This window comes from Folsomia candida, unplaced genomic scaffold (genome assembly GCF_002217175.1).
Source record: "Folsomia candida strain VU population unplaced genomic scaffold, ASM221717v1 Fcan01_Sc037, whole genome shotgun sequence".
Classification (NCBI taxonomy): Eukaryota; Metazoa; Arthropoda; class Collembola; order Entomobryomorpha; family Isotomidae; genus Folsomia; species Folsomia candida.
This window is the reverse complement of record NW_019091229.1, coordinates 1,026,854-1,050,440: the sequence shown is the minus strand read 5'-3', so window position 1 is coordinate 1,050,440 and position 23,587 is coordinate 1,026,854. Positions and strand designations below refer to the sequence as shown.

General features: G+C 36.3%; 4 protein-coding genes and 1 long non-coding RNA gene across 7 annotated transcripts; 3 read left to right on the top strand and 2 right to left on the bottom strand.

Moving 5' to 3' along the window:
* Positions 1 to 358: 358 nt before the first annotated feature.
* On the bottom strand, positions 359 to 1,735 carry LOC110861092. 2 transcript variants are annotated; one of them, XR_004837451.1, is made up of 3 exons: positions 1,604 to 1,735; positions 1,314 to 1,481; positions 359 to 758 (listed from the first exon to the last, which is right to left on the bottom strand). It is a non-coding gene; the product is annotated as an uncharacterized LOC110861092 (long non-coding RNA). The 2 variants fall into 2 exon arrangements; XR_002549025.2 differs by having other exon boundaries at positions 1,314 to 1,731.
* A 2,243-nt stretch (positions 1,736 to 3,978) lies between these two features.
* LOC110861021 lies at positions 3,979 to 11,180 on the bottom strand. Of its 2 annotated transcripts, XM_035860829.1 has the most exons (8): positions 10,308 to 11,180; positions 10,064 to 10,241; positions 9,782 to 9,983; positions 9,282 to 9,714; positions 9,047 to 9,206; positions 7,550 to 8,967; positions 6,007 to 6,717; positions 3,979 to 5,549 (listed from the first exon to the last, which is right to left on the bottom strand). In XM_035860829.1, the coding sequence occupies exons 7-8, from the start codon at positions 6,169 to 6,171 to the stop codon at positions 4,350 to 4,352; spliced, it is 1,365 nt and encodes a 454-aa protein (XP_035716722.1). In that variant the 5' UTR covers positions 6,172 to 6,717; positions 7,550 to 8,967; positions 9,047 to 9,206; positions 9,282 to 9,714; positions 9,782 to 9,983; positions 10,064 to 10,241; positions 10,308 to 11,180; the 3' UTR covers positions 3,979 to 4,349. The 2 variants fall into 2 exon arrangements, with proteins under 2 accessions (XP_035716722.1, XP_035716721.1); XM_035860828.1 differs by having other exon boundaries at positions 10,064 to 11,180.
* A 187-nt stretch (positions 11,181 to 11,367) lies between these two features.
* Positions 11,368 to 15,829, top strand: LOC110861073 (prosaposin). Its single transcript, XM_022110186.2, has 10 exons — positions 11,368 to 11,624; positions 11,686 to 11,782; positions 11,873 to 12,020; positions 12,445 to 13,167; positions 13,294 to 13,608; positions 13,685 to 13,813; positions 14,326 to 14,622; positions 15,041 to 15,227; positions 15,291 to 15,445; positions 15,551 to 15,829. Exons 1-10 carry the CDS (start codon positions 11,570 to 11,572, stop codon positions 15,656 to 15,658), a joined length of 2,214 nt encoding a protein of 737 aa, XP_021965878.1. The 5' UTR covers positions 11,368 to 11,569; the 3' UTR covers positions 15,659 to 15,829.
* A 1,135-nt stretch (positions 15,830 to 16,964) lies between these two features.
* Positions 16,965 to 18,939, top strand: LOC118439519. The gene is made up of 2 exons (XM_035860902.1): positions 16,965 to 17,492; positions 18,326 to 18,939. The coding sequence occupies exons 1-2, from the start codon at positions 17,055 to 17,057 to the stop codon at positions 18,623 to 18,625; spliced, it is 738 nt and encodes a 245-aa protein (XP_035716795.1). The 5' UTR covers positions 16,965 to 17,054; the 3' UTR covers positions 18,626 to 18,939.
* Positions 18,940 to 20,054: 1,115 nt separating this feature from the next.
* On the top strand, positions 20,055 to 22,885 carry LOC118439502. The gene is made up of 3 exons (XM_035860873.1): positions 20,055 to 20,504; positions 21,243 to 21,539; positions 22,104 to 22,885. The coding sequence occupies exons 2-3, from the start codon at positions 21,436 to 21,438 to the stop codon at positions 22,747 to 22,749; spliced, it is 750 nt and encodes a 249-aa protein (XP_035716766.1). The 5' UTR covers positions 20,055 to 20,504; positions 21,243 to 21,435; the 3' UTR covers positions 22,750 to 22,885.
* Positions 22,886 to 23,587: the final 702 nt, after the last annotated feature.

Sequence of the window (23,587 nt, the reverse complement as noted above, 5' to 3'; positions counted from 1 at the left end):
AGAAAAATTGACCCTGATAGAAGGACGAAGCACCAAACGGTTCGAACAAAAGTGTGTGCAACATAATTGACATATGCACCACGCTGTGCCAGTTTGACACCAAATCGGTAGTGACACCGGCCTGGTGTCAATTTGGTGTCGATTTTTCTGGGAGTGCATATTCTCAGGATAATTTTACCCACAACATATCATGTGTCAACTTTTTCTCATGCATTATTATGCAAAAAAGAAAGTTGGTCGTATAATAGTACCATACATATTTAGGTATACTTATGTAACAAGTGGTTAAAGAATCTGTAGCTTGGGTTTGTAGATATGTATGTATTGAGTAAATGAATAGTCGCGTTTTTACAAAATAATGCTAACTAATTTGACTTTTATTAGCCTCAAATCTCGGAAAATTAACAAGTATGTACGTATGTAAATCTAAATATTTATGTACATGATCGATGACAATGTACATATTTTAGTCGTCTTAATTTGCCAATATATATTTACTATTGTTGATCAATTACTAAATTACTAGTAACCATGTTGCGTCTCACATTTTTTCCCCAATGGTAAGTGCACAATTTACGGAAGGGAAATGCCAGGTTGCCAAATATTAAGCCGGCCGGATTCCTGACCTTCCCATTCATCCAGGTTGTCGCAATTAATGTCGGAAAGACAAATAAGGACACGATTAACAAGTTTAATGTCCAACATATGACCAGCATCCACCCAATTATTCCGTCACGAAGGAGTTCGCAATTCTCCATCTGGAAAGTAATAAATAGTTTTATATATATTAGCATCAACTTGTTTTTTTTTCTCTAAAACGGTGTACTTAACTTTTCAAATTTTGCATAATAAATTAAAAACATATCTGCATATACATATGGCTATACATTCATAATATGTATGTACATACATACATAGCTACATACTTGAATTTTGAATTTTCCAATTTTGCAAGTTCAAAAATATGTGCCATTTTAAATTTCATAAAATCCAAGGTACATGAAAGTTTTTTTAATTACGCCAAAATTACAAAAGTTAGTTTCTTGAAAACTCAAGGAAAAAACATTCAAAATCTTCCACTACGCAATAGAATTAGCGCAATATATACATATGTATTTATGTACATAGGAAACATGAAAGATTACATGCTTATTTTTCGTTGTGAACAAAATACAATTTGAGAAATATTTAAGTCGTACATACATAGGTATTTCCTAGTTTTTCTCGTAAAACTTTACGTGAAAAACATATGTACAGGAAAGGTTATGTGTAGTTTTGCAGTTTATATATGTACAAATACAATTCAAGATTACCTTTATACGTATGTATAAGGGACCACTCAAGATTTTAAACCAAAGGTAATCCAGTAGATTCAAATTATTTTAAATCTTATCACAACTCCTTGGTAACGCCTTGATGATTAGAACTGTATTGAAGTTATAAGTGCTGCGACGTAGGCTTTTCCCAGCACAGGAAGATATCTACATATGTTCGATGTTGCAATCAAGCATGAATTAATGTGTATTTCTCCGATATATATAAATGAATGTATGCGTTCATTGTTTAATGCCACTGGATATAAAAATACTGTTCGTACACTCACACATTAATCGAATCGAAAAATGAGTCACAGGGTTCACTTCGTTCTTTGCATAGATCTGGATTCAATTTGAAGTTTACTTCTCTAGATCATTTGGCTTCCTTGTTAATCAGCAGTTAAAATTCAATCAGCATAAAATTGCGTATGAGACTGGACACATGCATAAATACATTAAATTAAATATATTTAGAATTTAATATGCATATGACTAGGTTCACATAAACCGGTACATGGTGTGTGCAGAGTTGTCGCGAAACCAAAAACGCTCTTACACGTGTCCAATAGAATCAAAAATTAGTGTATACGTGTAACAGCGTTTTTTCTCAATGCGCCCCAAAGTTTTCATATTGCCCCAAATACTGGAAAACCACATTTCAACGTTACTAGTGGGTTAATTCTCTCCAAACTTAGCATGCTATCCTCATTTCGTATTCGTCACATCGCCCCAGAGAATTGGCTGCCTAGGTTAAAATTTGTAATGCCATCTACCTGAAAATTTTGACAATTTTTTTCGTTTTTTTGAAATATTTTCGAGATTTATGAAATGGTATCTTTCTAGCTTCATATCTCTACAGAAACACTATATTCTGCTTCGAATGCCGTTTCATTGAACCTCATAGGTCAAATATTAAGGGTACTTTGTAGGAAGATTGATTTTGGCAGAGGTTCCCGCTAAGTACCAATAATTCTAATTTTATCCAGTAGTGTCGATGCGGTTTACCCCAACTTTTGATATGTTTTACATATTTAGTAGTGCAACAATTGTCAATCGCACTAACCGTCGAAATCGACCTGTTTGACCTTGCTCTAAGGGTCGGGGGTAAAAGTTCGGAGATCAAGTCTCACATAACCCCTTAAGTGTGACATCGTTGAAAAGGTCTCGGTTAGAAAATTCAGAATATATATAGTTTGTGGGGTCTATGGTCACTCCTTAGTGTTCCAGAAGTGGAAGATTATTTTTGAGTTTGTGCCCATCTGTTTGCCATGTTAGCTTCCTATCTAGTGCTGTGCTAAATTCTGGAAAATCAGAAATTCTCATTGAACCGCCTCTAGACATCCACGGAGTGGTCATAGACCCCACAAACTATATATATTCTGAATTTTCTAACCGAGACCTTTTCAACGATGTCACACTTAAGGGGTTATGTGAGACTTGATCTCCGAACTTTTACCCCCGACCCTTAGAGCAAGGTCAAACAGGTCGATTTCGACGGTTAGTGCGATTGACAATTGTTGCACTACTAAATATGTAAAACATATCAAAAGTTGGGGTAAACCGCATCGACACTACTGGATAAAATTAGAATTATTGGTACTTAGCGGGAACCTCTGCCAAAATCAATCTTCCTACAAAGTACCCTTAATATTTGACCTATGAGGTTCAATGAAACGGCATTCGAAGCAGAATATAGTGTTTCTGTAGAGATATGAAGCTAGAAAGATACCATTTCATAAATCTCGAAAATATTTCAAAAAAACGAAAAAAATTGTCAAAATTTTCAGGTAGATGGCATTACAAATTTTAACCTAGGCAGCCAATTCTCTGGGGCGATGTGACGAATACGAAATGAGGATAGCATGCTAAGTTTGGAGAGAATTAACCCACTAGTAACGTTGAAATGTGGTTTTCCAGTATTTGGGGCAATATGAAAACTTTGGGGCGCATTGAGAAAAAACGCTGTTACACGTATACACTAATTTTTGATTCTATTGGACACGTGTAAGAGCGTTTTTGGTTTCGCGACAACTCTGCACACACCATGTACCGGTTTATGTGAACCTAGTCATATGTATTTATGATGGGGTGCATGGGGAGGAAACATGAAACACAAACGTAACATAAATACATATGTAAATACGTACATAAATTCGCCGATATGCAAATAAGCAGTATACGTATATGTACGACCGGGTGAAGATCTTAATTTCGACTGATGGATTTTAAGACATCATGATAATCTTGAGAGAAGGAGTCAAAGCATAAATTTTTTAGAGTATCAAATCGGAAGTCTCAAGATCATTTATTCCCAAAATGCACAAAAGCAGCTCAGAGGTACATATTTGGGGTCGAAACTAAATATGTAAATACATACTATGTACAAATCACTGTTTCCCTAGCACTACATAAATACATATGTATATATCAACGATGAGTAAATGGTTAACATTGAAAGGATCCACCAAAATAAGCACCAACTATGTATATCTCAATTTTGGGGCCATATCCAAAAACTTTTATCCTTGACCTTGACCAACTTTTCATGGAGATTGAATATGTACGTAGGGTATAATTATGAAAATTGAGGGTGGAACATTATGTACATACTTGTGTTTATAGATGTATATTTAATTGGGTTATTTGTATTAACATACAAAAGTCAAACATGATGTTTTTTATTTATAAATAATAGCACAGAGTATGCATTGATACAATTATAAAGCATACAAATGTACATACATAGATTCTCGCTAATTACATGTGTACATAAATATGTCACCGAAATCTGACGACAAAGAGTCTCACCTCAGCCCCTAAAATAGATACACGATGAGTAATAGTAATATGGAAAACTATTCTTAAGTACTACTTTAGTATTACATATTACTGACACGTATGTATGTATACACATATACATACGCATAGAAATACATATTCTGCAGAATGATGCAAATTTTTCCTTCCTGTGTCTACGAAGATACAAGAAGGACCATTTCACCAAGGTCATTCATACCACTGAAAAATACTAATCTAAATATCCCTGTTATTCAATATTATCTCAAATCGACAACTTTTCTGAATCACTGGTAACTCAGCCAGTAACCAGTTGCCCCCACAATTCTGCAACACTGCCTCCGCAGCCTTCTTCCCGATGATGAGTGCATTACTACAATTGACCTTGGTAAGTGTAACCTCTGACCCACCTACAAACACCGTGTTACACGTACAATTCATACCCGTAGATTTACTCGAGTATACCACAAAATCCCACTCGTCATCCGCATAATTCGAACAAATTAAGTCATTTATCGTATTCGAATTCCCACTCCGATCAAATCTAACGCCCACGTGACATTTATAATCAAGCGTTTTAGAAAAATTAATCCCGCTAAACTTATTATTCTTGCTGTCACACCAAATCCCGCGTTTCATATTTATCCCGAAAATATTCTGGATCATATTTCCCTCCGATTCGGTCCCCACGTAGATAACACAATCATCAATTGAATCAAATTGCACGTTGTCAATCAGATTATTACATCCTTTAATTTGAATCGGCGAATCACACTTTGTCGCAGTTACGTTTTCCAATTTATTTTCTTTTCCAGAAACCAAAATGCCTTTCTGACCGCCGATAAATTCCACGCCGTTTACGTGATTGTTATCACCAGTTAGAGCAAATGAAAGGTTATCGGTGGTAGAGGAAAATTTTATGTTCCAAATATTGTTATAGTTTCCTGACACTATAAGCCGATTTCGCTGCGTTTTTGCATGATTTTTAAATAAAATTGATGATCCGCGTCCAATTAGTGTGATTTTTTCCTTGTTAAGAACAAAATAGCCGGCGTAGTCAGCATCCAATAGGTTAATTGTTGATCCAGGTTTTGCCTGTATTAAACAGGTCACAAGTTCCAAGCTATTCTTGGCCGTCAGTATTTTGCCGGCTTCCTGGAATGACCTTGGAATTGATTCAATTCTGTAAAATTTAAATTCTGGCGCTTTCCATTTCTTGATGCGGTTAGTAACCTCTCTCATATTTTCCATCCGGTCTTGAGGTCTTTTCTTGGTTAAACAAACGATTAATTGCGCAACATCTCGAATTGCGGGATTAATTTGAACTACATTCTCTTCCTTGTCGTTGACGAGGCGATCAAAAAGGTTTTTTCTTTGGTGAAATGGAATTAGTTGGACCACCTCCCAGATGACGAGGCCCAAGGAAAATAGGTCCACCTAAGATTTATTATTTGAGTTATTAATATTCAGAGGATCAATTAATATTATCATGACAAACATAATCCTTTCACATGTAGGGTGGAATGTCAGGTTACAATGGAAAATTTTTCAATGGGAAACATTCGCAAATCTCCATTAGTTACCGAAATTTTGCCTCTGAAATTCAATATTTTATGAATTTTGTCATCTGTGTTCCATAAGTTCTGATAAAAATTAATAAAAATCTCAATCCCAAATCCGTAACTAATGGAAATTTACGAATTTTTCCCATTGACAAGTTTTCCATTGTAACCTGACATTTAAACCACACTGTATCACATAAAATTACGTACGCGTTATACTATCCGTATGCATAATAGTTCGAAGAGCTGATCACAAAGGAGTCGAGCATTGAAATATAAATACCCTAACCTTTGTCTAAAAAATGTAAAATTAAAACAAAGTTAAAATCCACCTTAAAATCGTACTTGTTCCGGAATGCTTCCGGCGCCATGTAGTCCTGCGTGCCGACTTGACTGGTTAAAGAGCTAGTTTTACTTTCCTGGCTCGAATGAATATTTCTAGAGAGACCAAAATCCCCAATTTTCACCGGAAGGCCGAATCCCACCATGGAAAACATGATATTTTCTGGTTTTAAGTCGCGATGAATAATCTTGCTGTCATGCAAATGTTTCAAACCGGAAGTAAGATTTTTTATGATGGTGAACTTGTAAAAATTTAGAGTTGGGCCTTTAACCGGATGAGGAAAATTTAACCATTTCCTTAAATTTTCGCCTCATAATTCCATCTCGATTCGAACTCCATAAATTTTCTTTTGACGCCTTGCTTTACCGAGAAAGTGATCTTTCATTGTTTGCTGGTCCTCGTTTCGTAAAATTGAATCGGGGAATATACTTTCCAATTCGGACAAGGAAAATTTACGTTCAGAAACTCCCAAGATTTCCACAATGTTTGGGTGTGGTGATAGTCTGGAGGAAATGGTGGACTCGCGAAAAATTTGCGTCATATCTTTAGAATCGTTGGAGTCGATGGGTGGAAATATAAACTTGACAGCAGTGGCGAGACGAGGTGGGTCCACGGCTTTTAAGACGACGCCAAATGCACCATGACCCAGCCAGGTTTGATAAGTCACAGGTGACAAATTTTCAGGTGAGGATGCCATTTTCTAGGTGAGGACACAATTAAGTTATTGCGAATTAAGTAGTTCAGTAATTTAGGTGTGTCATCCTCCCAAATGTTAAATGCGTAGGTGTATTAGTATTTATTAATGTAGTTCATATTTATGTATGTATGTATGTATCAAGCATATGTACATATGTCTGTATCAGATAACAAGACATTTATCGAAGTAACCATATCTGCAATGCAGGTTCCACATTGTTTTTAATTTAATCGGGAGATTGTTTTCGGTCCGAAAACAATTACACGAATTACAGAGACGATTTGTCTGCTTAATTAGAAATGGTGGACAACTGGACATACATATGTAGGTGGACAATTTAACTGGACATACATACATATGTACATAAGTATGTATTTACATATGTTGAAACAAATGCATATCATATCGTACTTATTTATTGGAAAATGAGTATTTACTCATGACTCAGGATCTCCTCAGTATATATTTGAAATACGTGTACATACAAGGATGAGTCAACAAAGGATAAGTAGGTAGTCACGAATATATCTACATAGATAAACCACACTACACACATATATACTTATTCATGTAAAGAAAAAATCATTTAGGAAGAAATACAGAAAATTCATGTCATTCCGAGTACCCTAAACCATAAATACATACAAATTGCTTACATAGACCGATAGATACATAAAAGAATCCAGTTCCAGTATTAAACATTATGCTTGCATGCAAACCCAACCGTGCATTAAGCATGTCATAAACAGTTTATGATAAACTTGCACAGCATATATCTTACTTATCATACTTATCATTTATAAGAAAGATATGTACATGTCCATTTCAACGTTACCTTTACTAATCTCAGCCTGCCCTCAATCCAGGACGACATCCTTTATGCACACCTTCTTAATTATCATGTTTGACAGCACATTGATTGACTACCCCATGTCGGACGTTACACACCAAATGTACATACCGTAAAAACTCAAATAGTAGCCGTGCCCAAATAGTAGCCTTATTCGAATTATAGACGTTCGTCAATTGCCAATGTACATCCCGATCTACAATTTTCGTTAAATCCACGCAAAAATAACTGAGTTGCAGAATTGCAACTGATGGCCGTTTTTCGAACGTGGTTTTCAACAACTAACACATCAAGAAAACCACAGTGGTTTTCACGTTATTTTAACGTGGAAAGTAACAATAAAATAACCGTGGCATTTGCAACAAATCCACAGTAATGTTTACGTCAAAACCACCGTTGCATTCACGGTAATTTATGCAAAATATTAACGGTAGGTTTTTCGCAGTTCATTGGCAATAAAATCGCAATTTATAAACAATTTATATTGTATTATTTATATTAACAATTTATTAAAGGAACAACAATTAATTTGTCATCCAATGACATCAACCAACATTTTGCTTCAACTTGGCTCACATTTACTCTAAAACTCTTTGATATTTTTGAAACCTGATGTATGCCTAAAATAGAACTAGAGCTAGGATATTTTTACAAGTCTTCAAGTTTTTTGAATGTCTTACATACTATGACGTCACTATCTTTAATGTATTCTGATACAACAACAATAAACCCAGATTTTAACTTATAACAATTGTCATTACGGGTTAATTTAAACGAGGTAGAAGTTGTAGACACAGGTTGAGACAAAAGAACATTTTCTTTCTCAATCATCCTATTCACACATTGCTCTATATCTGGGTTAAAATAGCTGACCATCATCAAATGCTTTTTTCGTAAAATAATTTGCCGTCGGCCTGAGAAGAGTTCTGTGATCGGAAGGTAGAAAACTAAATATTTTATATTCCTTCAGAAGTTTGAGTAAATCTTGCACTGCTAACCCAGTTATATTATGTGAAATTGCCCAATTTCTTAAATTTTCTCTTATCTTATCAATACTTTCTCCTTCCTGACTGCAGTCCGAGGTTACACGACTAATTAAACTTATATCACTATCGCTAACATCAATTGATTCAGTCCCTGAGCTATAATTATTATTATTAATCGGCCGAGAATTTTTGACAAAACACTGTACTATTACTATGTTGTGTAGACGACGTTAGTTCTTCATGTAATTCTGCAATATTTTCACGTACTTTTTTTGAAACTATTCTTCTTATATTTCTAGCTGAAAATCCGGGTTGACACGCCAGGACGATATTATACTTTTATAAAACGGAAGAAATCTTTTGCTGCTTTTTCAATTATGTTGTCCGTTGCAGCAGGATAATTTTTTCTCACACTTTCTATTTAATCAAAGAGTACATAATTACTTATAGTAACTATTGTGTTACAAGAAAATCAAATAAATATGAAATAACGAACCAATTACAGCCGAGAAAATTCCCAAAGGTTTTAAAGCAATTTTTCCTCCCTTTCCAGTGTAATTTATTTGTCGAGCAAGTTCAGGGCTGACTAATTTTTTAAACGCCTTTTTCGTATTTTTCTCAACAGTATCGCCTCCTTTTATTCTTAGGTATTCAATCTGGAAGATCAGAATTATTCAGAATTGGTACAAAATTATGAAATTGAATAATTAATCAAAAAGTCCAAATCTGACCAATAAATCTCGATTTGTGTCGGCAAGTTTCAGCCAATTTTCAGTCTGTTCAAGGTGTTCTCTCGTCTCCAGATGATGATGTGGAATAGATGAAAAATCAGCTTCAACTTCTCCGTCGTTCGATATTCGGATATTATGTAGGGTTGCTCTTATCTCTAGAATTTCTGCGTTTTGGCGCTCAAGAATTTTGATAATTCTTGTATTATAACCTGCAACAAAAATTACATTATTTTAGTATTAAATGATATAACATGATAAAAACTGTAAAAACTAAGCAAAGATTTGCCTTCAATTAATTTCTTTAAATCATTTATATCTGCTGAAGTGGCCAAAAGCACGTCAATGTCTTCTCCTTCCAAGTTGACTACTTCTGGTAGATTTATTGAAGGAATGTTGTCGTTAATTTGAGTTGATAGTTGTACTTCAGTGCTTCCTAAGAGGATTCAAGTGAATAAAAACTTATTTTTGTTAAGCATTTATTAATAAACAAGTTATTTTACCTTCATCGTTCATGGGAGGAGGTAAAACTAGAATGGAATTCTCTTCCTCATCCTCGCTGCTGCTTGATGACACGTTCGGGTGCGACAATTCTCGATTATGTTTCTGCTTTCGGCCTTCCAAATGATTCTCTGACGCACTCTTAAGATTGGAAGTGTCCTCCGCTATCTTAACCTTCTCACAAGCTACATACTTTCCAAGTATCTGCAATCGAGATTATTTTTATTTAAATTATATAATCAATTACATTACTTTAATAATTGAACTAAATCGATGATATTCACCATATTTTCCAAGGATTTTCTGATACGTCTGTCTTCTCCAGGATGGGAGGGGATGTACATTTCCCTTTTTACTGAAACTTTTCAGTTTAGAAGCTGGTGGCCACAACACGAACTTTTCCTCCTTTTCCAGCCAAATCGTGGGAGCTATTTCTACAAATTTTTCGCCGTTACAGTCAATCTGTATAATACAAAATTTATTGACTGGGAGGGATGACATTTTGGAAATAAAATTAATTGAACTGACTTTGTGAGAGAGAAAGATGGAGTGGAGGCAAAACTTTGGATTCCGCGCATTCTCTTTGTTAGCATTCCAGGTTAAATCTGCGTTGTTTTTTCGTGCCATGTTTTGGTGAATACCACGGTTGTTATTTGGTTGAAATCCACGCAACTTTTCTCGTTGAAATTTTCATGAAAAGTTGCGTGAATTTTACTGTTATTTTTATGTAGCAGAATGCTTTGAAGAGTTAACAGTAATTTTTCATACTGTGGAATCACGTTAAAATAACAAATATTTTGCCACCGTTATTTGTTTCAAGTTGCTACCATTTTGCTACCACTTTGCAACAAAAATTGTAGATCGGGATACATACAACCAGACATCTCCTAGCCAGCTCTTTTAAGGAATTAAATCACAATTGAATTTAATCTCAGTTATACAACATCGAATTGAACACGAAATTCGGCTCATCGGATAAATTATTAAAATTAAGAGCAGGCCTAACCTATAGAATTGTCATCTAATACGGATCTAAGGGAGAATTTGGTGCTGTTATTAAAATTTAATTTGAGTTCGATTCTGGAAATAAAATTACAATAGATGTTTGCTAATAGTAGCCGTGCATTTTTTCATAATTTTATAAATAGTGACCGTGCCCAAATAGTAGCCTTGCTCAAATAGTAGCCGGGTCCCAGCCACCGATTTTTTAAATAGTAGCCCCCCGCTACTATTTGAGTTTTTACGGTAAATTCAAGATCGGTTATGATTTTTGGAGTAGTTTAACGCATCCTATATTAATTTTAGGATAGATCACATCCTTCGATAAGACTCTTATCGTAAGAGTAAAAATTGGCCCCATCCTTTACGCATGGTCCCCGTCCAGTCAGAGTTCATTTTACTCCAGATCAAGTGGGAAACTTACACACAAACCAAACTGATATTTGATGTTTGATATTTGTCACTCTGTTTCCATCCTTCTTTATCTTCTTTTTCTCGACCAATGACCAACGTACAAAAATAAATAAAGGTTCCCTGCTTAAATATTTAGTTAAGTTAAGTAAGGATTAGGTTTAACTTTAACTGACCATTGCTGTATAGCTGAGTCATTATGTCGGTTGTTATCTCCGTTTGAGTTTAAGTAATCATTTATCTGCGCAGTTTAGCAAACCTACGTCTCTCTCTTCACTCTTGACTCGGCTTCAGTTAAGAGGTTGTTAAATCGTAGGAGAAACTCCCCCTGAGTAAAATTAAGACTTAATTAATTAGTGGAAATTAATTATTGATCAAAAATGGCGTTTTCCTCGACGGGGTGGGTTTTGTTGGCCGTGTCGGTTGCGATTTTTGGTGAGGAAGCAGAATTTGCGAAAATTTTCAGGTTTATTAATTTAATCTTTGACCCTTTCAGGTCACGTCAACTCTTACACGGTCACATTTGACGATGGCGCACTACTTGGGAGTTCACCCTGCACGTACGGACCGTCGTATTGGTGCCACAATATCACGTAATGAATGGGAGAAAGTTTTAATTATTTGATTGTCTGCTAATTTATGTTTGCTAATTAGTAATTCTGATATTTCTGCAAAATTTGTAGTCAAGCGAAGACGTGCAAGGCGGTGAAGCACTGTATCTCCACGACTTGGGCGGGTATGACCCTCCCCCCGGATAATGATGACGTTTGTCAAATCTGCAAAGAGATGGTGAAGGAAGCGAGAGATCAATTATTGTCGAATGAGACGCAGGTAATATTTCTGGAATTTTACATTTGCAAAAAAAATGACAAAATCAGAGTACATTTAGCATATTTAACCATTTTAAATCAAAATGTCGAATGCTAATTTTTTAAGACAGGAAAAATTTATATGTAGATTTTCTGTGTACTGCAGAGTTTGCAATGTGACAATACACAATAATGAATTTTTTCATGATACGAATTGACATATGTAGGTATTCCTAAAGTTAAATTACGTACGAATTTAAATTTAACTGTAACTAAAAAATGAAGGGTGAATAGTTTATATTTCTAATTTTCTCCATATTTTCAGTGCAAGTATTTTATATTTTTATGAATTTGTTACATGAATATTGACCTTCGCCTCTCCTTTAGTGTAAAAAATGTTTGCACACGTATGCAATTTTTATTTAAAACAGTTTTTCAATTTACAGGACGAATTAAAACAAGTCCTCGACGGCTCTTGCGCCCTCATCCCGCTAAAAATCATCTCTACCGAGTGTACCAAATTAATGGACAACTTTCTCCCCGAACTCGTCGACGCGCTCGCCTCCCGCATGGACCCACAACTCGTCTGCGCCGTTTCCGGCCTCTGCAACTCTGCCCGCATCGACAAACTCATCGACGACTCTCAGCTGACCTGTGCCTCCTGCAAGTACCACATGTCCGCCCTTTTCCACCACCTCAACCAGTCCGACAACTTGAAGAATGCCCTCCTCGAAGAATGCGGTCACCTCGGCTCATATTCCGACAGCTGTCGCGCCGCCGTCCTGGAGGAGGACTTGACCCTCGTCCGAGGTTATTTGGACGGAAAATCAGGCGAATTTTGCGAACTGGTCGGAATTTGTGGGGAGGGGAGCGACCCCGTCGACACAGGGGAGGTCGCCGTCTACCAGCCCACGGAGGATTTGTCCTGCGATTTTTGCAAACAGTTGGTCAACCACGTGCGCACTTGGTTGGTGGACAACGCGACCCGAGAAGAGTTTGACCTTGTGATGAAAAATTTGTGCAAAGCTGTCGGACCGAAACATGAGAAGGAATGCGTCGCATTTGTCAAGGATTATGGGGATGAGATCTATCAGCTCGTGGTGGACGATTTGGATGCGGACAGCTTCTGCCAGAGGGTCGGCGTCTGTCCGAGTGAGAGTGGGGCAAAGGTGGGTGTAATAATTTTTATTATGGTAAAAAAATGCGAATTTATTTGCGAAGCAAGGTGAAAGTATGATGTTTTAACGAAATTACTAATTAATTAACAAATTATTACATGTTTCTATCTTCCTCAGGACTCCTCCCTCGTTTGGACCATTTTCCCCGTGAAGAGCGACACTCGACTGGTAAAACTCGTCCCCCCACAGCGCCTCATCGGTACGGACGAGAGAGCCGAGTCGGATACGAAATGCGAACTATGCTCCTATTTCATGGCGCAGCTCCAAACATATCTCGACGACCCCACCACGGAACACTCGATCGAACAGTTTGTCGACCAAGCGTGCACCCGCTACCTCCCAAAGGAAATGGCGAGCCAGTGCCAAGAGTTCGTCACGGAGTATGGGGACGAACTCATTGAACTGATTGGATCAGAAGTTGACCCGAAAGAGGTATCTAGGTCAAGAGGGGTCACACTTACTAAATAATTTGTAGTTAATTTTCTAACGTAACAAATTGTTTCTTTAGATCTGTCCACGACTCAAACTCTGCCCTGTACCTAAAGTCACCGGCGTTAAAGATATCCTCCCAACTTGCGCCCTGTGTGAATTCACCGTCACCAAATTAATTAATCTTATCGGTAAAAATATGACAAAGGTGGGTAACAATTTTTGTGCGGATGATTTAATTTGTTTGAGGGGATAGTTTTTCGATATTTTATGCCCTTTTGGGAGGGATTTATAGAAACATTTTGATGAAATATTACGGAAATTTGTAGGTATTTAGTAATTGCGAAAAAATGGAAAATTTTGAAACTTATTAGCTAAAATATTCACTTGTTTGCCCTATTTATTTTTTATTCGAAATATTTACAAAATATTACTGATATTTATGAATCTTACGTTTTAACTAGATATTTCCTAAATTTAGCTTTCCAATGGAAAATTTTGAAATTTATTTGCTAAATTATTATTATTTGAATTCAATCCAATCTTCAAATTATTGTATTCCAATTTTCAACGCATATTTAATTTCAAAATTTGACTTTCTTGTTTTATTTTCTCAGTAATATTCACAAAATATTGATAAATATTTATGCAAGCGTGGAAACGCTAAGAATATTTTTGAATTTTTTAAAACCACGTACTAATTAATCCCTAAATTTTCAGGAATCCATCGAGTCCGCAACCGCAAAAGTGTGTCACGCACTTCCTAAGAAGTACACGGATGAGTGCATGTCCTTCATGAAGAATTATGGGGACCAAGTCATCGAGATGATTTTGATTGAGGGGAGCAGTCACGAGATCTGTGCGGCCCTTCACCTCTGCCTTTTCAGCAAAGTCTCTCCCCCAGCAGAACCACGCCCCGCAATTGTGACCAATAACAAAGGCGACGATCCAAAGTGTGTGCTTTGCGAGTATGTCATCACCACGTTGGCGGCAAGGATTAAAGACAATGCGACCGAGGTGAGGAACGACGGTTACTAAAATTTGCAAGTTTAATATGTATATTTCTAAATTTTTGCCAATTGTGCGAATATTTTCTAATGGATGAAAAGGTGTGTAATAAGTCTTGAGGTTGCAATTCTCATACACACCATGAGATTAGTGCAAGAAATTTCGCAAAGCACAAATTATTTGAAAGAAATTTCAATTTGCAAAGTTCCTTGCAATTTTAACATTTGTAAATTCCCATGTGCAATTTTTTATACTGCAATAATTCTAAAAAATGCAGATTCTAGATAATTAATGCAAATTAATATAAAAATCCCAATTGTTAAGTGTCATTAATTTTAGTTTGCTTTTGATGTGTGCAAATTTTAGCTCTTCGTCATTTCAAATTGTTGCAAAATTAACTGATAAAAATTAAAATTTTCCTCAACAGCAAGAAATCAAGGCCGAGTTGGAACAGATTTGCACCCACCTGCCCAAAACGGTGACGAAGAAATGCACTACCTTCGTCGAAACGTACGGCGACCTGATTCTCAGTTATCTCGTCCAGGAAATGGACCCCCAACAAGTCTGCCAAGAGCTCAGGCTGTGCAAAGCACCCGGTCTCGTGGGAGTGACAGGTTTGCTATATATATAAATTATTCGCAAAAAAATTTTGCAACGTTTTTTTTTTATTTTTTTAGGAGATTTGCTCGAATTATCGCAATGCCAACTGTGCCAAGTAGTGGAGGACTATTTCACCATGAAAGTCGACCAGAAAGACGAGACCTTCATGAGGAACGAAATTGACGAAACGGTTTCCCGACTTTGTGGAAATTTGCGAAATTTGAAGGAAAATGTGAGCTAAACCTTAAATTATGCTATGTAAACTTTAGCGTGCCAAATTTTCCAAATATTTTGTGCAGATATTTTGATCATTAATTATTTTTGCACTGATTTCCAGTGTACCGAGCTTGTCGAGGACTACGGCCCATATCTCCTTCAGGTCGTAAAGGGTGACACTGACCCTGACTCTGAACCCGACGGCTGTTATAAAGTTGGACTCTGTTAGAGGAATTTGAGTCATATTTATTTCTTTTAATTCAATTATTCTTTTTTTTGTTCGAGACCTGACTTTTTCTCTTAAATATATGAATTCCATGACAAATCATTTCATAAAAAAGACCTGTATACATAAATTATATGAAGATATGAAATAATAAAGGCTTCTATTTAAAATTAATTGCATACTCCTTGTTTTGTCTTTGTCGCTTTGAAGTGTTCAACATTATATGCACGTATCTATTTCATATGTACATATTTGCATGGTTTTAAGTAGGTTAGAATTTAGAAAGTTAGCACGATATTCTATTTAGCTAAGAAATCGGTGATACATGAATACATGTATCTATGTATCATGTATCCCTGTAAAAATAGTATTTATTATTCCCCAAACTTGGAAAATTTTAGAAAATTAGATTATGAAAAGCATGGGATCATACATACTTAAATATTAAATACATATGTGCATACATATCGTATTATTATATTCATTTGTAGCAAAGTATTTACATACATGACAATGTACATATGTAAGCACACAAGTATGTACATATTTATGAATTAGGCGAGCAGAGTGGAAAATACTTTGTACATACTTATTTAGCTATATTAAATCTGCATATCGAGAATGTAAATGAGTTGAATTGACGTTGAGGTTGACAAAATAAATGAGGTTGTCAAAATTGGATTTCGTGCTATCTATCTCCTTTTCGACGATTTGCGCCAAGGATTTATTTTAATTTCGCTCGTTACCCATTTACATATCTTTACATAATACCATTTATGTATTACCTACCTTCACCCATAACGTCTCAGCAGTGTAGACAATTTCTCCGAAACGGTATCCAGACGTAAATACATATATATTACGTAAATATAATTATGACCTATATCGATTTGATACATACATACATAAGTACATATATCTTATTTAAAAATTTAAAAGGATGTGTTTTAATTAGATGCACGGATTCCAGGGTCACTACTTCGAACGCTTTCGAGTACCATAATTTTATATAAATGGTGAAGAAATGCACAAATAAGACGGACAAATGCAGAGTTCACTTAGAAATATGCAACGCTTTCCTCATCCAAAAAATGCACAATCCTGTTCGGAATTAATCGAAATATAGTATAAGTATGTATTTACATATTATTTAGTATTCAGCAATCCATTTAGATATAATTATGTATACAAATACAAATAACTTCAGTTCAAGGTTCATGATGATTAGGTCATGACGCTTTGGTAATGTTGTATATAAAAACTGGGAATGTTTTCAGCTTTCTGTTCACTTGGCGTGTGAAAACTCGACGGTTGGAGTTCGCATTACCAACGCATCTATTACGAACAAGTGCGAATATATTATTTTTAGTCGACCAAACATATTAAAAAAAATTACGTCATGCATCGTCTTCCTTTCAATGTCCTTATTATCTTCCTACATTTCCTGGTCCCTCTCGTCGCTCCCGGTTTATCAAGTCAACTCACGGCAAAGCAGGATATTGAAGAAATTGCCGGAAACCTCAACTCACCTTGTAATCTCTTAATTGTATTTGATACGTTTAGCGAAGGGCTAGACTTTTCAAAAATTAGTCTCAAGTTGACCCTGACAATAATGAAGTCTTGGACCTGGGTTAGCAGAACTCACAAGCGTGGCACACTAATTAAAATGGCGCTAAGAAAAGTTAAACCAAGCGGTCACATCTGCACTTTTGCCGTGACCTATGTCGATAAAGCGGTCGAGAAAGGGCTGCCCAATAACGATGGGTACACTCATGCCTACAGTTTGATTATGGAGGCATTCCTTGCTAGCAGTTGGACCCTGGTTATTGAACATACCGTAAGCAAATATTTCGCATTTAATTGATACATGTACTATCCTCATGGTTAGGCGTGTTACCTAATTTGAATAAATCTCACTATGCAAATTTTCGGTTAAACTCGGTAAAATAAACTCCTTGCCTCTCGCAAATGCGTCAAAATAAATATGCAAATGAGGTGGCCGGCTATACAAATTTGACAGTACTTATGTACAATACGGTTAAAAATCTGGTACAGTCACATGCACAATCTACATGTGACTGTACACACAGGGTGGTTTAAATGTCAGGCTACAATGGAAAGTTTCCCAATAGGAGAAATTCATAAATCTCCATTAGTTGCGAAAAAATTTGCCTCTGAAATTCAATATTTTGGGAATTTTGTCATCAATTTTGATATTAGAGTTGAACAATCAACAAAAATCGCAATCCTAAATCCTCGTAACTACATACTGGAGATTTGTGGACATTTCCATTTCCATTGTAGCGTGACATTTAAAATTTTTGGACAAGTAATTAGATAACTCTGTATAATTTTGGTATTGCAGTTATGTCTTTTTTCCCGTTCTTATTGTGCACTAAGCTGGTTTTAAAATTAAGAAGCGAGTGCTCTTAGTTTGTTTTAGAATTAAGAAGAGATTGCACTTAGGTGGTTTCAGAATTAATGCGTAGTCTAGTCACTGACTAGTTGTCAGTAATGATTTAATACCAATTTTCAAAAACTGTAAACATAAAGAAAATCCACAGATGTATTTCTAAATACATGCTGTTATTGGCATTAAATCGGAGCAAATAAATACCTAATACAAAAGGACATTATACATAAATTTGCTCTCTATAAACGTATATGTAGAATGCGAAAACTCTCTGGAACTCGGCAAGCGCACCATTTACAATTCAGTACTTTTTGTCAGCAATAACCAAGCCTGACCTGGAGTCTATCAGATTGACATACATTTTTCAGCACAGGGTAAGAAACGGGATGGTTGTGCGATTTGTCGGAGAAGATTCGGAGCATCAAAAATTACACCTCGTTTGTCAGTCCTGCCGCGGTGATGAGGGTGTGTTTATGAGCTTAAGGATAAACTGTCAATCAACAAAGATATCATGTCTGCTCTCAACTATCCTTTCCACGACGGAATACTTCAGGTAGGTAACTAGGAGCAACATTTGAAAGGTCTTCATGCCCAACTTTTTTTTGGTCTCGATCGGTCAAATTTGTCGCAGACAAAAAATACCTAGTACGACCTCGTAGTAAAAAAAGTGGCCATCTGATCCATACATCAATTTTGCTTCAAAAACTAGACGTTAAAGTAATGAAATGACCTAAGTATTCAGGTATTAGGGAAACATTCATAAATTATATCGAACTACATAAAATGAAATGCTGATTGTTCCGTTTCCTCACATGTGGCATAAATCGACCTCTCACGCAAGACTTTTATCCCACCGGTCGGAAATGTTTATAAGAAATCGATTTGAAACTTTAGGCATCGGACTTTCTACCTGAAGGAATTAGAATTTTCGAAAAATGAGAAAAAGGTGTCTGTAAAATAGAATTCTCTAGCTATTTTGTTTGAATATGTTTTCCGTACAACGATTAAATGCATGTATGCATGTATGCGGAAAGTGTACATATTTATGTATACATAAATATGTACACTTTCCGCCAGAGATGATTTAAATTAACGTTGGATTAGGTGACTCGTCGCCTGTTACGTTGCAGGTTTAAAATTCTGAACATTTTTGCGAATTTTTCCGTTCTGGGAATTTATTTTTAAATTCCGTCAGATTCATTTAAATGAATCTGAATCTGAATTGGTACTGACCTGGTCTACGGAGAAATGCGAAAAATGTTCAGAATTTTAGACCTGTGACGTCACAGGCGATGAGTCACCTAATCCAACGCTAAATATTTTTGTCACAGATATCTCATCACAAAAATCATGGTGAGGAACGTCAAACTTCATGTCACAATAAAATCTCATCTCACCCCTCAATTCTGTGAAGATGCCTTCATTTCGCGTCACCCTCCGCAGATTCCCTTTAGGGAATACGTGTTAGCCCTTCTGCTCTGTTACAGCAATTCGTCCCTGCTTACATACTCCCAGCCCGGGTTATTCATATTCATTCAGGTCGAGAACCTTTTTCCCGATCCCAGTTGGATTGGTGTTCTCCCGAACGACGTCATTTTCATGGAGTATCCCACCTTCACATTTTTATCGTGCTGGGCCCAACCCCAATTTAGTTTTGAGCCTTACACTGCCCCATTTCAGACTAATTTATGGATCGGAACAATGGCATGGTTACTTTTCATGCTAGCATTTTTCACCGTCTTTCTGCTATGGGAAACAAGTAATTTACATCATTGTTCACATTCATTTATTCAATTGAGAATGAAGAATTTGTTCATTCAAGAAATTCATGAATAATGAAGGAATAATAGTTTCATTCTTTTGAACGAATGAGCATTGAATAAATATTTTTTCATTTCATATTCATGAAGAATGAATGAATGAATGATTTTATTCATTATTCATTTTTCGCCTTATGCTTAAAACGTGAGGTACTTATATTGGGAAATCCATGTACGTATTAAGGCAAGTTTGAATGAATGAACATAAATAATGCTTATTTTCAAATTAGAAATGAATGAATGAATTTATTGTTTCCAATTTTTGAATTAAACGAATTTTGAATGAAGACAGATTTTTTGAACAGGTATGAATGTTACCCAAGTTAGGGAAGATTTTACCCTCATTGTGTTACTCTTGGTGGCATCCCTACTCGAGGAATCGGTCAACATTCCGAAACACTTGGTCAAGTTGAAATGGGTGATCGGGACGTGGATGTTGATGTCGATAATATTCACTAATTGCTACCTCAGTCTGGCAATTATTCGGATTACGTCACCGCTTCCGGTCAAAATGGCGGAAACGTTTGACGACTTACTAACGCCGGTGTGTGTTTCTTGGAAAAATTGTCCGAGCTGGTTCTTCATGGCGTTCGATGTCAGAAAACGACATATCGTGGTAAGTACACTCTCAACAATTTTATGATACGATTGTTATCACGGATGTACTATGCAATTCCATCGCTTCAGTAATTATGTATCATTGAAGGGTAACATATATACAGAGGGTAAATCCTGTTAAGCCTCAAATGCAGGGTAAGGAAACCTCCGGGGTTTTGCTATTGAAAACCAATACCCAGGGGTTTTACCTGGGGGTTTCAGGTGGTAGGGGTAGTCGGTATAGTCGGGATTTTCAGGGTATTCGGGGTATTCAGGGTGTTCAGGGTAGTCGGGGGTTTCAGGGTAGTAGGGGTAGTAGGGGAATTCGGGGTAGTCCGGGTTTTCGGGTAATTTGAGTCTGTGTCTCACATATTAGGTTTTGAAAACAATCTCCTATTTCAGCAATTTCGAAAGATAGCTGTTAATTAATTTAAGTTTGATAACCAATTAAGTTTGGAATTGTTAATAATTCCCGGCTATCATACTTTATTAAATTTAAAAACCCCGACTACCCCGACAACCTGCGGACCCCAAAACCCACCAGAACTCGAAAATACCCGATACCCTAAAAACCCGGGATAAAAAAAAACATTCATTCTATTAGCGAAAATATTAAGTTATGATCAGTTAAATAGAACCCAGCATAAATAATATGTCACCAGTACGATAGCAAGTGAAAGTCAACACCAGTACGGATTTTAAAAGTGTAAGAAGTGCGTCCATTTCATAACATTTCTTGGGCTATACTAATTTTTAGAATCAAATTCCCCCCCGAGAAGAGCAACCTTGGATAGAATCAGAGTTCGCAAAGGAGGACAACGTGTTAAATTTAACTAAAAATTTGCAAATCTATCAGGAACAATATATGTTATCGTCCCTTGCAACACAGGATGTAATGTTCTATTTGTGCTTCTACTCCTATTCGCCGGATTGGACACTTTGGCAAGTATATGGTTGGCGTTGCAAACATGGTTTCCTGGAGCAACATGTGGGAATATAAATTAAATCCTAATAATAAGAATACCTGGACGCCAAGAAATTTGGATAGAGTTAGGTATGTATAATGTTTCTAAATACTCACTGCACTCTTACTTAATAACCTCGTGTTAATCGTCACCGAACGGTACGCATATAAATATTTATAGCGTTTCTCACCTAAAGGCGATAAAATTATCACCTGACAATTTGTCACCATGCGGGCAAGATTTATAACCATGCGATGAAAAACCTTATCACCATTTGCTAAAAGTCATATATGAATATGCACCACGATTAGCACCGGGTCTTTGAGGGTGTTGAAATGTATTCGCAGCACAAAATTATAGGACAGAATTATGTCAGAATTTAACTATTTTTATCCATTAACCTCTTACGGACAAATGATTTTGAAGTAACATTTCCCTTCGGTACGATGTTGATTTCATAATTACACCTGATAGAAACCAATTAAAATTTCCAACGAGTTTCCAAATTTAGAGTTTTTTGACGAAAAACACGAAAAATTCAATTTTTAACCATCACAAATTTTCCGCAAATATTGCAAAATTGCGAAGATAGATGTGATGTAAAGTGACGTTTACAAAATTGACGTGAATACCTCCATTTTTGTAACTTGCAGCCTATTATCGCTTAATATGATCATCCCACAACGAATATTCTGGCCTGAAGATGACACAAATTTAACATGGGATCAGGATTTCCAATTGAATCCACCATCTCCAGATGTCTGGGAGGACTGGACGGAAAGTAGGATGACGGAATGTTCCCGAAAATTTGCATATGTCGATACCGAAGAAAACACTGATAAATTATTCAATCGCTTAACCAAATTTTATAAATTTCTCCACTTTCGAAAAGGCAAAGATACAATAACGACAAATTATATGAAAGTATGGGCCTTCGAATCCCGGAGGCGGTCAAGGCTGGCTGATACCTTGATGAAAACCCTGGAATCTGGGATATTTCAGAGATTTCAGAAAATCATGGCAACCAGGGTGGACAAACGGAGGATCGAGTTTACGAAAAATAGGACTCGTGACGTTAAACAAGGTTTCGAATCGGTCAATATGAGCGGAAGTATTCAAACTGTTTTTATCTTGTGGAGTGTCTTGATAATTTTGGGGTTAGCGATATTTCTCATGTGCGACTTTCGTAAAGAAATTGCTATTTCCATGCGAAGTCTTTCGCAGCATTTGGTACCTGGAATTAAGAGGATGACGTCTTCATTTGGAGCCAATAGTACATATGTAAATTCATTTAAATAATTGGTGCCTAAGATAAGACTAAATAGGAGAAAATGTGATTTTTTATCACGATATACATATATATATATAGTAGTTGTTCGTGCAAAAGTTGTCGCCTTCAAAACCAAGTGGAAACATAAATGATTACCTATGAATACTTTTTTCAATTTAATGTCCATACATTTCCTTAATTATAATACATTCAAAATCTATGTATGTCGTCTACATCTGTTATGTAAACCATAACAATGTGCATATTTATGTAAATATGTACATATGTAAATATGTACATATGTAAATAGGTAGCTTACACATTTTTTTTATTATCCATCCCTAATTCCTGACACAATTTAGTCATGTATGTAAATGGTTCACAACCTAAATATGCAGTGAAAGTCTTCATACAATGATGCATGTCTCAGGTTCACGTCAAACTTGTACCTTGTCCTATCGCGAGACAAACATGCACACGAGACGACTTCCGCTTAGTTAGTGTCCATCATTTTCTCATCACTTAAATATTAATAAAGCTCCAATCTGATAAAAACCCGTCGCTCTTTTGTCCCGTTGCGTTATGTCGGTCAGACTTCTGTTCACTTATCTTCGTTTAACTCTAATCTTACGATCTACAAAGAAGCCCACAATGGACGCAATAAAATTAGCCCCGTATGTCAACCGGTTTAAGGAATTGTTGGCTAATCGTCTCCGACGTAGGAGAGATCATTTAGCCGAATACTACAACTCTGAAGGCGAAGGAGCACAGCCAAATTATGGACGACCCTTGATTCATTTACATCGTGACGACCAACCTGCCACCATTTCAGATCTGTACATTCCTCCGGGGGATTACACCGGAAAT